The sequence below is a fragment of the Ceratosolen solmsi genome, unplaced genomic scaffold (assembly GCF_000503995.2).
Source record: "Ceratosolen solmsi marchali unplaced genomic scaffold, CerSol_1.0 scaffold148, whole genome shotgun sequence".
Classification (NCBI taxonomy): domain Eukaryota; kingdom Metazoa; phylum Arthropoda; class Insecta; order Hymenoptera; family Agaonidae; genus Ceratosolen; species Ceratosolen solmsi.
In genome coordinates this window covers 1,089,205-1,103,906 of record NW_011948446.1, presented here as the reverse complement: position 1 = coordinate 1,103,906, position 14,702 = coordinate 1,089,205, and the positions used below count along the sequence as shown (strand labels likewise).

General features: G+C 29.4%; 2 protein-coding genes across 2 annotated transcripts; both read right to left on the bottom strand.

Annotated features, from left to right (window-relative positions):
• Window positions 1–5,723: 5,723 nt before the first annotated feature.
• Window positions 5,724–6,439, bottom strand: mRpS14 (mitochondrial ribosomal protein S14). The gene is made up of 3 exons (XM_011504548.1): window positions 6,377–6,439; window positions 6,010–6,150; window positions 5,724–5,940 (listed from the first exon to the last, which is right to left on the bottom strand). The coding sequence occupies exons 1-3, from the start codon at window positions 6,437–6,439 to the stop codon at window positions 5,758–5,760; spliced, it is 387 nt and encodes a 128-aa protein (XP_011502850.1). The 3' UTR covers window positions 5,724–5,757.
• An 805-nt stretch (window positions 6,440–7,244) lies between these two features.
• Window positions 7,245–12,547, bottom strand: EF1a-F2 (elongation factor 1-alpha F2). Its single transcript, XM_011504547.1, has 5 exons — window positions 12,401–12,547; window positions 10,411–10,587; window positions 9,582–10,190; window positions 9,048–9,323; window positions 7,245–8,102 (listed from the first exon to the last, which is right to left on the bottom strand). Exons 2-5 carry the CDS (start codon window positions 10,552–10,554, stop codon window positions 7,746–7,748), a joined length of 1,386 nt encoding a protein of 461 aa, XP_011502849.1. The 5' UTR covers window positions 10,555–10,587; window positions 12,401–12,547; the 3' UTR covers window positions 7,245–7,745.
• Window positions 12,548–14,702: the final 2,155 nt, after the last annotated feature.

The window sequence follows — 14,702 nt, the reverse complement described above, 5'->3', positions numbered from 1 at the left end:
CATTTGTATTATAAAACAATGTAAAATGTATATGTCATTACAAAGCTATTTTTAACATTCTAACAGTCATTTTTAAAATCAAAAAATCAACGCTTTCTTAATTTATTGACAGAAATTCTTAAGTAGTATTGAAAATTTATGAAGTATATCAGCGAAAATTAAATTCATCAAAATATACTGTCTTATAATTAATAATTTAATTTATCATTAAATTCTAATTCTTTTTTGTAATGACTAGTATTTTTAAGCAGTAATATTAATTTTGACTTTAAAAAAACAATGTATAACTTTCGTTACAAGAAAAAAACAAAATTAATATTTGTAATAAAATAATAGTAGATTTAATTAAAATTAGATAAATTATTTAATAAAAATATAATTCAAATAAACTATTAAATCAATGATTAAATGAAAATGTTAATTCAATACAAGTAATATTAAAAACGTAACAAAAAATTAAATATTTTATATTTCTAATTCTTTTTATACAAAAATTTAATAATTCATCCTTAATAAAATATTTAATATTATTACTTTTGATTATGACAGATGTTTCTGAATAGACTCTAAGTTATTACATTAACAAAAGATCAACACACAACAAACAAATTTTCAGTCCTTACCTTTTTATATAAATATAATTCCATTAAGATACGAAGGCACTTTATATTGCATTACCTTTACAGATTATTACATATATAATTTTATTTACAATTTTAGTGTTTTCATATTATATGATATAATTACTTCACTATAAGATATAATAAATATGTTTATAATTATCAAGTTTGTAATCTCATAGGATATTTGTTAGACTATTATTACAAATTCACAGATAACGGTGACTAAAGTAATTCCGTTATAAAACTATATTATGATAGATGCAAGCATATATGATAACATATGTTATATTAATAATACAATAACTATTAATATGGTACAACATAAAATAAATGAAAAATAATTCAAATTGTTCATATTGATAAATATCGTTCATTTTATCGATTAAAAATCTAATTACACTTTTATTTTGTAAAATATTGCTTTATTAATAGAATAAAGCTTATTATTATGAGAAATTAGTTACTAATCAATGAGAACTAATATTTAAAATAATAATTTTATAATTGGTTATTATATTGCTTGAAAAAAATTAATATAATTATTTAAAACATTTAATAAACTTAAATAACACGACGAAAGCTATTGCATTTATTATTGGTGTTAATTCACATTTTATATTTACATTTAATCACACTTATATTCTTTGAACAATATCCGAAATAGGTAATATTATAAATTAATTGTTGTAATATGTAACATGTATGTAACTGTAAATATGTGAGATTTGTATAAATATTATTGACAAAAATTATGCATTTATTGTAAAATATTTTTAATGAAAAAAAAGAATAAACGATTATTCTAACCAAAAATTATTAGTCTTACTTATGCATAATATCTGATTTTGTTAATACAAAATATTTAAATGTTATAATTAATAATATTTTTACTTAATTACAGTATTAATAATAGTAATAATATTTTATGTATATAAACTTAAAAATACTTCATTATTTTATACTTTATATCTAGTAAAAGAAATATAAAATTTTCTGGCATCACCACGGGTATACCTATACTACGTGAGTTCATATATTACGGTATTATTTATGTAATAAGTTAAAAAAAAAACGTGGTAAGTGCATTTCAGATAACATAAATCGATAAAGCATATGAAATCTACGACTTTTTTCTTATATAGTTTACATTTTATTTTTACAGCCTCTTGAAAATAAAAGATAATTTTTGATCAATACTTTTGTGCCAATCATTAATATTCAGAAATATAAATAAGTTAATTATTATAATGTATTATTAATAAAAATATTAGAGAATTAAATAAAAATTTTAATAATTATATATTATATTTAAAGTTGGTATATTGTTCTCCATTGAATTTACACTCATATTATATTATTGTATTATTATTATACGTTAACAACTGCTTATGGATTATTTTTTAAATAATGTAATCTTGATAAATATCTCTTTATAGATTGTAGATCTCTTTATAGATTGCCATGTCTTTATTGTTGCCTAAAAAAATGTTTTAAAATATCAGATTAAAAACTCTTAGAAAGAATAATATCTAAAATTTTTTTTACAACGTTGATTTAAGTAAAAATCAACCATTCGTATATATATATATATATACGAATGGTTGATTTTTACTTAAATAAACGTATAATATTCATTATTATTATTGTTATACGAATAGTTCTACTTTTATATGAATATAATAAATTTAATGTATGCGAAAGTTACGGTCATTTTATTAACTTCATTAAATAAATTTTTAAACAAAATATTTTAACCATGAAAATCCATTGCAACGGTACTTTTATTGACATTGTAAAGACGCAACGAATCACATAAATCAGCTTTCTATATGAAGAATTACTGCATAACTTGATTCTTCTACAACAAAAGAGTGGCAATTAGAGGTCGCCATTACATTTCACCAGATATTCTCACGTGTGCATAAGTAGCAACACGCATAGCATACAGCAAAAAAGTAGTGATATAAACGAAAAAGCACGAGGAAGAGAAAAAAATGTCAAAGCAGTTAATAGAACTGTATAATACTCCCCACCTCAATGCATTACTACACACTCTCGCACCCTTCTCGCATGCTCATAAAAATTACCATCTGCCCCTAATTCGATCTATTTATCTAGTTATTTATCTATCTGGCTATTTCTTTTTTACCGTAGATTCGGAACTCCGTGGCATCCCTGAGAAGCTAATAAACTCTACTGAAAGGCTAGAATGTACTTGACAAATAAAGCAACATAATTTGTGCGTTTACTCATAAAATTTTGAAAACTACGTGTCTTGCATCATATTAATTGCTTCAACTGTGAACTCATTTATTTTAGTAGTCGAAAGAACATTATTAAATAAATAGCTGCTGGCAATGATATAAAATAGTGAGATTTACACTTTCTTATTCGTCTGTTTTTACTTATTCTGCATAAAAATCGATTTTTATTACTTTTGAAAGGTGCATTTTAAATTGAAATAATTCTTTATATTTTAATTTGTTTAATATATAATTTTTAAAATGTTTTAATTCGAGCAACTCGTAAATTATTGATAAATTCTTCACCTAATTTGTTTAATAAGGAAAGGGATCAAGGAAAATAATATTATACATACAATAAGTGATATAACAATTTTAAGAATGTAAAAGTCTACAGAATATATATAATAATATATAATAATAATGTTAAAATTATATTGGCAATATTTAGTAGTTCTTTCTATGCAATCGTTTTTATTTTATCATTTTTTCATAGATTTTTTAATTATTTCATAATTGTATAAATAATCTGAGGATAGTGAATAAAGCCGAAAGTGGATTAATGCAATTGTATGAATTAAAATACATTAAAGTAATAAATCAATGTACTTGATTCTGAACAGTTGGATTGGTGTAACTCTGTAAGTATTCAAACGGTTAAACGAATGATAAGCGAACGAAAAGCTTATTGTGATTATCGGAGACAATACTCTACAATCCCCACTGAAAGCTGCTTAGTCTTCATGTCCACTTAGTCATTCAAATGTCCACAATTTCTTTTTCACCTTTCGTTTTACTCACAAAGATTTCCCTCTCAGTTTTGTTTCTCTCGCTTATAAATACTTTACAAAAATATTAAATACAAATATAAATTAAGAGTAGAACATTTTATACATTTATGTACATACAATATAAAAATATTATTATATAAGTGTGTACTATAATTCCAGCTGCTGCTAATGATTCTTTTGGCAAAATGTAGATTATATATTGATAATTACACATAAATTATGAGTATGTAAACATGAGTATTCAAATTATATAAATAAAATTATTTTATAAGACCTATAAGTAAGCTCAGCAATAAAGAGATATACAGATTTCAAATGTTTTTGTAAATTTACTCTATACTTTATATTCCAGCAATAATATTTAATAACAACTTATTTATAAAAAAAACTTGTATAAATGCAAAAAATAAAACGTTATTCGATTTTGTTATAAATAAAATTCCTTTCTATTGAATGTAAATTTTTAAAATGATACAATACTTAAAATCGCTCTTTTATATTATAATGCAAAATGATAGTTTTCAAATAAATATTTAACTTCAATATTGGTTTAAAAAGTCAGAGTATCCTAAAATTTCTGTAATATATGTATTTTTACTTGAATATTGCTCATGTTAATGTTTAAACATAAGTAAATAACATAACTTTAAACATAAAAGTACATAAATTTTCAGCTAAAAAGCGATTAAATTTGATACAGAGATTTTTAACGTAATTTTTAGAAACAATTATTTACTATTAATGGTATTGACATAGAAAACATGCATGCATAAAATATTAAAATCGTTATTTCGAAAAAAATAACTAGTTTTTTTTAATATTAGTCATTGAATGTACTATTTGTGAAAATTAAAAGCATGTTTTTAAAAAGACAAATTAAAATTGTTATTATTTCAATATTTTAAATGATATGTAAACAATTCAAGCAAACCAAATTAATATAAACATAGAAACAAATAAATTTACTTAATGAAATTATAATGTTTTATGTTTTATAATTAAAAGTATAAATTTTTTTTTGTTTGTTAAATTTAATTGTAACCGACGTTAATAAATTTTAGTTTAATTATGTAAAAATAAAATATAAATAAAATAAAAATATCTGTATTAATTTTTATAAATTCTTTTAAATTAAACAAACTTGTATTTTTAAATATTAACATTTGTTTATTTTTTTGAAGGAATTCAATCTTTTGTAATAAACAACCAAAAAACGTTCTTTAATAGGTTAAAGTCATTAACAAAATTTACATGAATATAAGAAAGTAATAAAAATGTAAAAATATAATTTAGTCCAGTATTTTGGAATAAAATTTTAAATCTCAATTTTTCATAATTAGTTTCTTATGAATACAGTTAAATTTGTAAATAATGATTTATTTTAATATGATTTAAACACTGGAATTGTATTGATTTCAATGTAAATTCAAATTTATAAAAAAATCATAGGGATTATTTAAATGAGAAATGAGTAAAGTTAAATTCATCTACTTTTTATATAATTAAAGTGCACATTATAATTGAATATTTAGAAAATAATTATAATTAATTTTTAATTTTCATTTACAGAATTAATTGACTTTAATTGACTTTGTCTTTTGCATTATAATAAATATTAAATTACCAAAGCATGCATATACTTAATCAATTCTATTCATTAGATTAACAATCAATCCATCTTGAGGTTTTCCTTATTTCCAGCCTTCGTATAAGAAATTATATTTTTAACGATTATTTAACATTAATAAAGAGATTCCTTTAGTTGCTTAATTGTTTTTAACTAGAAGTATATTTACTGAATTAGTACAGAAAAGTTTATTTTCAAATTTTTTAATTTTAATTGGATTAACTAAATATGAATTATAATGTAATTATTCTTCATCATAGCCTTGGATATATACTATTTAACATTGTTCATTTCAATTTAAGATCAGTAATATACTTTTTTATATTATCGTTAATTTTGAAATCGTTAGACAAGATTTATTAGAACTTATCAAACTAGTGTACATAATTTCTAATAAGAATACGAGGCAATTTTAAACATTACAAATAAAGCACTGTAATAATTTATTAAAATATGATCGTTTTATAAAAGAACTACCACATTGCTCTCTGAACACCACAAAGTTTGTTATAATCAGCTAAGTGTCGAAAAACAAATCTGGAAAGCCTCCATCTGTGAACAGTGCCATATGCTCTTGAAGTTATAACACAGCGAGGTGTCAATTGCCTAAGAGCTGATTGTCGAGGAATATCGTTAAAAGCTTCGCTAGCTAAGTCCTATAAATATATTGTTAAATTAACATGTACTTTTTAAATAGACGATTATATATTAATTTTAATTCGTACTTGTATAGACTTGGGTAAAATGTTATTCCTTTTCATGGCAACGTATCGTAGTCTTGTAACAGCAAATTCTTTCACAAGGTTTCTTCTTTTAATATCTCTAAGTGTTTTCGGTTTTGTATATAAACTTCTTACTTGCTGTAACTAAAATAATACGTAAAAAATTAATTTTTATATTCTAAATATATTTCCAAACATATTTAATAAAATTTAGACAGCTTTAAACTATTTATTTCTTGAAATTAGGTTCAATATTTGAACTCTAACCTATAAAATAATTCTATTGAAATTATATGCAATTTCATATTCAATTGACTATTAATTAAAATTATATTTCTTGTTTAATAATAGTAAGGACTAATTTCCCTACCCCAAATTTAATTACTGTAGAATTATTGCACATTCTCGATATAGCAGTAAATATTACTGCCATGAGTGATATCTTTGCTAACAATAATTATTAGCAAAGAATTAAAACCATTCTGGTGCGCTGCAATCGCACAGTTGAAACCCGAAGTTTATAATACGTTATCTAACAAGACGCTCATAATAAAAATTGTCCAATTTCACGAGACGTCTTCATAAAATAATTACATGGGTTGGATAAATAATATAAGCAAAAAATTATGATTTCCAGTTTCTTTATTTCGCGCTCAATCGTTATTACCATTATTTGTATGTACAGAGAACTGTCACAAATAAAAATTATATATTTAAAACATAATTTGAATTATTTGAAAGTACTTGCATGCGATCAAGAAACATCGGTTTAACCTTAATTATTAAACTCCAGAGTTGGAAGATAAAAGAACAACCATAAAGTACTCGATTGTAAGATAATTCAAATGTTTTTTTAAAGCAGTCATTCTCTCTCCATAATCAAATGATTGAAGAACGATTAAAAATCGTTATCGAGATGACTTCAAACGTGCCGGTGCATTCAGTTCGTTTTTTTTTTTATTTTTTCATTTTATTATCCAAGGATTAGTTATTAAAAAGTAACATTATAAAAATTTCTTTACTTTAGATATATAATTGTCTAAAAATTAAATTGGAAATTTGAAACAATGGAAGATTATAAAAAGGAAATAAAATTCAAGCGCCTGATGCCCAATTCATGTTATTATATATATTTATATAATATACGTTACGTTTGTGTATGTGTGTTAAAAATGACAGCGACGACATTTAAAGTAAAAAAGTAACAACAAACAATAAAAAAATGAGATGTTTCTCAATTATCGCTGATAATAGGATTTATTATTTCCGTATAATAATTAGAAAATATAATTAAGCTGAGCTAAATTATTATGTCTGTTGATGCCTTCTATTCTTCCAGTTTTTTTGTGAAACAGGTGTACACAAATGATAGATATATAGCATCGGCGGCGCGCAGTTAACAACAGCACGTGTATTTTCCGTCCATGCTCCCGTCGCTCCCAGCCTTCCAGCAATATAATAATAACGCGAGGCGAGCGAGTCCTTCTTTCCTGCGAAACTCCTTCCTATGAAAGAAGTGTCGTCGGAGCCGCCTCGGTAGATGGACAAGCCGATTAGCGGCAACGGAGTTGCCGTTGCACCTCCTGCGGTGGCGGCAGCCCCGGGAGAAAGAAGAGAAGGCGCGGCGCAGCGGTGGCGGCAATGATGGTAGTGGTGCTGCTGGCGGCGACGCCGCCGCCGCCACTTGACTCCGGGAGAACAGAGTGTCTTCCGGTGACTCGATTGCGCGGAAACTAAGACTACTTCTTTTTCTGGGCCTTCTCGGCGGCCTTGGTGACCTTGCCGGCGACGTCCTTGAAGTTGACGGACTTGATGACGCCAACGGCGACGGTTTGACGCATGTCACGCACGGCGAAACGTCCCAGGGGTGGGAACTCCTGGAAGGCCTCTACGCAAAGGGGCTTAGTAGGGGTGAGGTTCACGATAGCCGCGTCACCAGACTTAATAGCCTTAGGGTTCTCTTCAGTGGTCTTGCCAGTACGACGGTCGCACTTTTCCTTAATTTCGGCAAATTTGCAAGCAATGTGAGCCGTATGACAATCGAGTACAGGCGTGTAACCATTGCTGATTTGACCAGGATGATTAAGCACAATAACCTAAATGAAAAGAAAATAATAATAATGATACATGATACTTACACCTGAAACATATTGGAAGGATATTTTTGGGTTTTCTTTAATTTACCATAGATAACGCTCGTGATTTTTAAAATAAAGGTATGTATACTTGCCTACATCAAGTTTCTAATATTTAAAATCCATGGGTCATAATTATTTATCTTTCGAAGTTTATAAAATTTATAATCTAAATTTCATTTTAATTCTTAGATTATTTCTGAATCAAGTAACCCCCAGTATCTTCATTAAACATTCAAAATATTTTAGTAAAATCCATTGCTTATTAAAAAATGAAGATTAATTGTTATATGGCGTGAATATTATTCCCAAATTTTCCATATTCAAATACAATAAATTATAGTGTTATAATAATATATAGTACTTTGTACCAATCTGAATTCATAATTTAATTAGAATAATATACTATATATCGAAGTACAGCTAAAATTAATGTTTTCATAGAAAAAATAATAAAATTACATTCTTACATGTTTCTCACTCCATAGCAACAAAAATGATAAAATTTTAATCAATTAAAAATTACTTTATATTTAACAAAACTACTTTTAACTTATTTAACAATTAATCTAATATATAATCCATATGCTTGCTTGACTGTAGGATTAAATGCATCGACTATCAATACACTTAAAAATTTTTAATTTTATAAACATACAAATTCTATTACTTAATTAAATTAATAATGGCTTATTTTGAATTTTATTTTGAAAAATTAATTATAATAAATTATAAATTATTATAGATTATAATGATTAAAATAAAGAATACAAAATATTCTCAAATTAACAAACAAACCAACTATTATTCAATAAACTTTTAGTCAAAATCACGAACGTTCAAAAGCGATTGCAAATACATTATTAATATATTTCATTTTTTAATCAGTAAGAAAGCCTTATATACCTGTGCAGTAAAATCGGAAGCACCCTTAGGTGGATTATTCTTTGAATCACCAGCCACATAACCACGACGTAAATCTTTAACCGAGACGTTTTTAACGTTAAAACCAACGTTATCCCCTGGCACTGCCTCTTGTAAAGCTTCGTGATGCATCTCAACTGACTTAACTTCAGTTGTAAGTCCAGCAGGGGCAAAGGTGACAACCATGCCAGGTTTTAACACACCAGTCTCAACACGGCCGACAGGTACCGTTCCAATACCACCAATCTTGTATACATCCTTTAAAATAAAATTAATTTATTCGTTTAACTTAGTTTAATTAATATTTTTAAAATATTTGTTAGTTAGCATAGTCAGACACCTTCAACCATCAATGGATGTTATCCTCTGGTGGAAACCGCGAATGAAGTAAAAATTGTATCATCATTTTATTTTACAAATAAAGTTTGAGTTTGCAAACTTTCGAACATAAAGTATTTGATATAAATTTCATATAGAAGTTTTAGAAATATTGCAATTTATATTTTAAAATTGTACCTGAAGTGGAAGGCGGAGGGCTTTGTCAGTTGGCCTGCTCGGTGGCAAAATAGCATCAAGAGCTTCGATGAGGCATTTACCATCAGCCTTGCCTTCTTTACGTTCAACAGCCCATCCTTTGAACCACGGCATTTTAGTCGATGACTCCAACATATTATCTCCATGCCATCCAGAAATAGGTACAAAAGCGACGGCAGCCGGATTGTATCCAATCTTTTTAATGTACGAGGACACTTCCTTCTTAATTTCCTCGAATCGCGTCTCGGAGTATGGTGGCTCGGTGGAATCCATCTTGTTAACACCAACAATCAATTGTTTTACACCAAGAGTGAAGGCGAGCAAAGCGTGCTCACGAGTTTGACCGTTCTTTGAAATACCGGCCTCGAATTCACCGGTACCAGCGGCGACAATTAATACGGCGCAATCGGCCTGCGACGTACCCGTAATCATGTTTTTGATGAAATCTCTGTGTCCAGGGGCGTCAATGATGGTAACGTAATATTTCGACGTTTCAAACTTCCATAACGCGATATCAATGGTGATACCACGCTCACGCTCTGCTTTTAGTTTATCCAATACCCAGGCATATTTAAAGGATCCTTTACCCATCTAAAAACAAAATAATAAAATAAATTATTAATAATTTGTCGGATTTTTCATTAAAAAATATTAATTTTTGTACTAGGAAATCAGACGTATTAGACCATCAACGGAAATGAATCCTCTGGAGGAAACCACGAATGAAATAATAAATATTATCATCATTAAAACATGAATAAAATAAAATTATTTATGATAATTATAATTTAAAAAATAAGTAAATATTTACCTCCTGAGCTTCCTTCTCAAACTTCTCAATAGTACGTTTGTCTATACCACCACATTTGTAGATCAAATGACCAGTGGTGGTAGATTTTCCAGAATCTACATGTCCAATCACAACAATGTTAATATGCACCTTCTCTTTTCCCATTATGAATGTGTTTCTATATTAGTCCAATTAAAACTAAACAAAAAGAAATTATAGTTATTACGAACAATAAAAATAATTATAAGTTGAATACAACTATTCACTTTCTAACGAATTATTCCGATATAATTTACTGAATCCAGTTATTCTTAATTAAATCTATTTATTTAAATTGCAATATTGTAAATTATATCGAAATTTACGTTTAATATAATTAAATAAAAGAAAAAAAAATTAAAATGCACATTTTCACGAATTTAATGAGCAAAAATTCATCTAACATCAGAGTATATTTAGTTAACAATCAATAAGTGCATTGTTACACTGAAGACACGAGTGGCTTCCCTTACAGGATTAAAAATTGAAATTAAGCAATATCGTTTGTAAATGAAGTACTTGTTCCGCAAATTAATTAAGCTAATCCCAAATTAAAACAATATACAGAATGTTTATAAATTAGACTAAACTACATCCACGTGGCGTGCGCTAATTTTGTGAATATTCTCGAAACGGTAGCGGTGAACGCCATTTTGTATCTTCCGCCTAAGAACAGAGAACAGCGTTGCCGTAATATTCACTGCTTTTTAGGTGACGCGCTTTGCTTCGTTGCCACGTTTTTACTTTCAATCAGTCTTTCCCTTCTTGACTACATTAGAAAACATCTGCTACTGATTTTTCTAGACGATTTTTTATTTAAATAATATAATAAATTATGAAGGTAGAAGAAAAATTTATATGTAAGTATGTACTAAGAAAATGAATGGACGATCGAAATGTTCCATGAATGGAATTCGAAACGCAATTGCGAAAGGGGGGATGAACTGTTAAGCCGCATGCACCGGAAATTTTACCGAGTGAACTTCAAATTTATACTAAGCTTGGAATTACTTTAATCCACGACGATGACGATGACAAGCGAAGATTACGAAATTAACTAGATTACGAACCAATCATAACTGTTTTCTAAAATCGGCACCTGTGAAACGAATGCTAATTCGCCATACGGTTACATACAGGATGGAATGTTTGCATATTCTTTATGAAAGATGCGATGTAAAATGATTATATTTAACAAGATAACTACAATAATGCATAGACACGCTAAAATCGGCAAACTAGAAGCCATTATATCTAAGGTGAAATATATTTATTTTCAGAACAAGTCGACAATCTTGCAGAAAAGGCATTCTTGACAAGCGAGAAGCGCCATTATTACATTTCCGGTTTCTTTAGCGATATTTTTGGTGCTCTTACTTTCTGTATATTAGATCACGATTACGTCAGAATTACTAGGATCCCAGATTCTTTTACAGGTTTCATTCACCGCTCAAGTTCGGTACTTATCACTTTCTTCCCAACGGCTCGCGTAAAATTATCCTGAAACAATAGAATGTACTCCTCCTCGTGCGATAAGTTCTCCCTTTCTATCTTTATCTTCCTCTCTCCCTAACTCCCATTAGCACACCCAAATTCAGAGCGATTATGGCTTTAGGTCTAAAATTCGTACCATACCTCACAACTCTTTTACAGCGATTATATTACTACAAAACAGAGCTCTCTGGTATGCTACTTAATAAAAAGACGGATTGAGAGAGAAAGATAGAGTGAGAAAGCGGGAAACGGTGAGGGAGGAAATACAAGAGAACAAGAGACAACGAGGAAATTGCCCGTGTCGATAGGTAATTGAAGCGGCGTCACAAACCTCCTTGGAAAAGGACGAAACAGCAACAAGAAGAAACTGGTCGGTGCGGTAGGCTCGGCTGACCATGCGCACCGTCACCAAAGAATCGCTTATTTACGACCAAAGAACGTGGATGATCGGAAAAATACGAGCTCAGACGCGACTTACGTATCACGAAAACGCCTGATTTTTGTTAAAAACCCTCGGATGACAAGCTTACGCTTAACGGCGGGCGGATTACACCGAGAGCTTCGAGAAGTCTGCGGTGCCGACGAAGAGTCCCTTACAAACACGCACGCACGACACGGCACGACCACTCACCTCTAGATGCCACAACAGAAAGAGACCGTCCGAACGGAGTGAACATGCGCACGGGGGGGGGCACCCGGTTACTCGGTCTCCGACGGCGACGCGCGCGCCATTATCGACGAGTTCGGAGGAACTCCAGAGTCTACTCGAGCCCAATTTGCAAAAATTAATCAGCTGATAATTAGGAAGATCGAGAGATAGGACCGATCTGTAACTCCTCTTGGTTAAATAATGCCTGATTTTCCCATTTTTCCGCTTTTTCCAAGGCTTAGGGTCTGGCTACATCACCAGCCGCCAGATGTCGCGAGAAGCACAAGCGACGTTGAAAATAACCGAGGATACCCATTGCGCATGCACGCGATTTTATTTTATATATAGGCCTCTGCAGCTCTCATTCTTTCTCTCTCTCTCTCTCTCTCTCTCTCTCGCTCGCCCTCCCGCTCTTTCTGTACCTCACCATGCGTGCGAGCGCGCGCCAACTACCCGCCTAAGGAACGCGTTCGCTCGCGCATGTGACTGTGATACACGCATGAGTATGCGCGACAGGAAAGACCCCGCCGTCGACTCCCGGTGAATCTCGTAACAGCCGCTAGTCGCGTTTCTCTGCGGCCTTTTACCCATTACCGAGACGATGGCCTCTCGTACACCAATTTCGCTACGTTACACCAATTTAGACGCTCCTTATATTTACTAGCCCTCTCACATACATACGTAAGCACGCGCGCGCGCGCGCGCGCGCATATTCAATCCAGATCGCCCCGCCCCATCCTACCCCACCCTTTCCCGTCTCATTACAGCCACCCGCCGCAACACGCCGCCATCCGCTTCCCGAAACTACATACTCGGGTCCAGCATATTCCATGATAAAAAGAATTTTATAGGCAAAGAAAGGACCTCGAAAGTTGCTTTATTGCCTTCGAGTTACAGCCCAACGAGCGTAATAAGAGCATACAATTAATGGAATCATGAGAGATGCTCGCTTATTTTGACCTTTTGTTTATTCCAGATTATTGAAAACTACAGTTTTAAATTAAACATTAAAATATGCAACAATTTCATGCACAAATAATAGAATTACAACTCAGCAATTAACAAAGATTTGACGTTAATTATTTACGGGAACTCAGTCAATATTCTTGATTAATATCATGTAACATACCAAGGTTTGTTCAACTTTCGATAACAAAGTTTTTATCACTTTATTTAAAATTTATTCTTTAAAATTTGATATTCCGTGATTGGATCATTTTCATTACAGTTTTTCCTCGTGTAGTACACAACACACGACAAAGTTTAAAATATTTATCTTCTCGTTTGAACTTGTCAAAAATTTTCAAAGTATATTTCGTTTATATAAAATAGTTTATCTAATGTATATCACTCTCTAAACAGTTAAAAAAAAAACAATTAATTGAATTGTTGAATAGTAAAAAATAATCAAATGAATATGATAAATTCGAAGCAGGAAGATATAAAATATAGTGACTCCTGTAAAGCATGAGCTAAATTTTAAAAATCTAAAAATTGAAAAATAACTGAGCAAATATGAAAATGCAATTACAATTAAAATAAAAGTCGCGGAAATTAGTTTATAAAATCTAGAACACAAATGGTTTACTCTAAAATTTTCAATAGCAAAAATTAAAATGATGCAAATACAAAAGTATAAAAGATATATATTTTATCGTCGGAATATTGAGTAACCGAATACTTTTTCCATCTTATTATCATTTATTAGCAATCTTTTTTACTTTTAATTTCTTTTTTTATCTACTGTGCCTTTAAACATTAATGGTCCTGACAAATTTGTTTATAATTGTTTTTATATTTATACAATTGGAATGAGAAAAATGCTATCAAATTGTTTCATTATATTGTTATGTTAAACAAATTTCATACTTCATTTAAATATTAAAGTTTTCGTTTTATACATTATATAAAAAAGTAATTTTTTTTAGCTAAAAACACTATAATCCTATAGTTTGCCTATAGCGCAAAAGAAACCATTTTTTTTTTATTTTTAACTTAGCGTACGACTATTTATTCATAAATTAACCAATTGTCATTATTTAAGATATGAAACCTATTTAAGTAAGAGAAATTGCTCTATGACATATAAAAATAAAGTAAAATGTTGACATTCTAAATTTATTTGCGTCTA

What these genes read in the sequence shown, in the direction of transcription:
- mRpS14 (XM_011504548.1), bottom strand. Translation starts at nt 6,439, where the DNA reads ATGGCAGTAATATTTACTGCTATATCGAGAATGTGCAATAATTCTACA. An exon ending in CTACAGTAATTAAATTTGGG is followed by an intron (nt 6,151 to 6,376) that starts GTAGGGAAATTA and finishes GTATTATTTTAG; the next exon opens with TTACAGCAAGTAAGAAGTTT. An exon ending in TTTTACCCAAGTCTATACAA is followed by an intron (nt 5,941 to 6,009) that starts GTACGAATTAAA and finishes ATATATTTATAG; the next exon opens with GACTTAGCTAGCGAAGCTTT.
- EF1a-F2 (XM_011504547.1), bottom strand. Translation starts at nt 10,554, where the DNA reads ATGGGAAAAGAGAAGGTGCATATTAACATTGTTGTGATTGGACATGTA. An exon ending in TTGAGAAGGAAGCTCAGGAG is followed by an intron (nt 10,191 to 10,410) that starts GTAAATATTTAC and finishes TTTTGTTTTTAG; the next exon opens with ATGGGTAAAGGATCCTTTAA. An exon ending in CTTCCGATTTTACTGCACAG is followed by an intron (nt 8,103 to 9,047) that starts GTATATAAGGCT and finishes CTTTTCATTTAG; the next exon opens with GTTATTGTGCTTAATCATCC.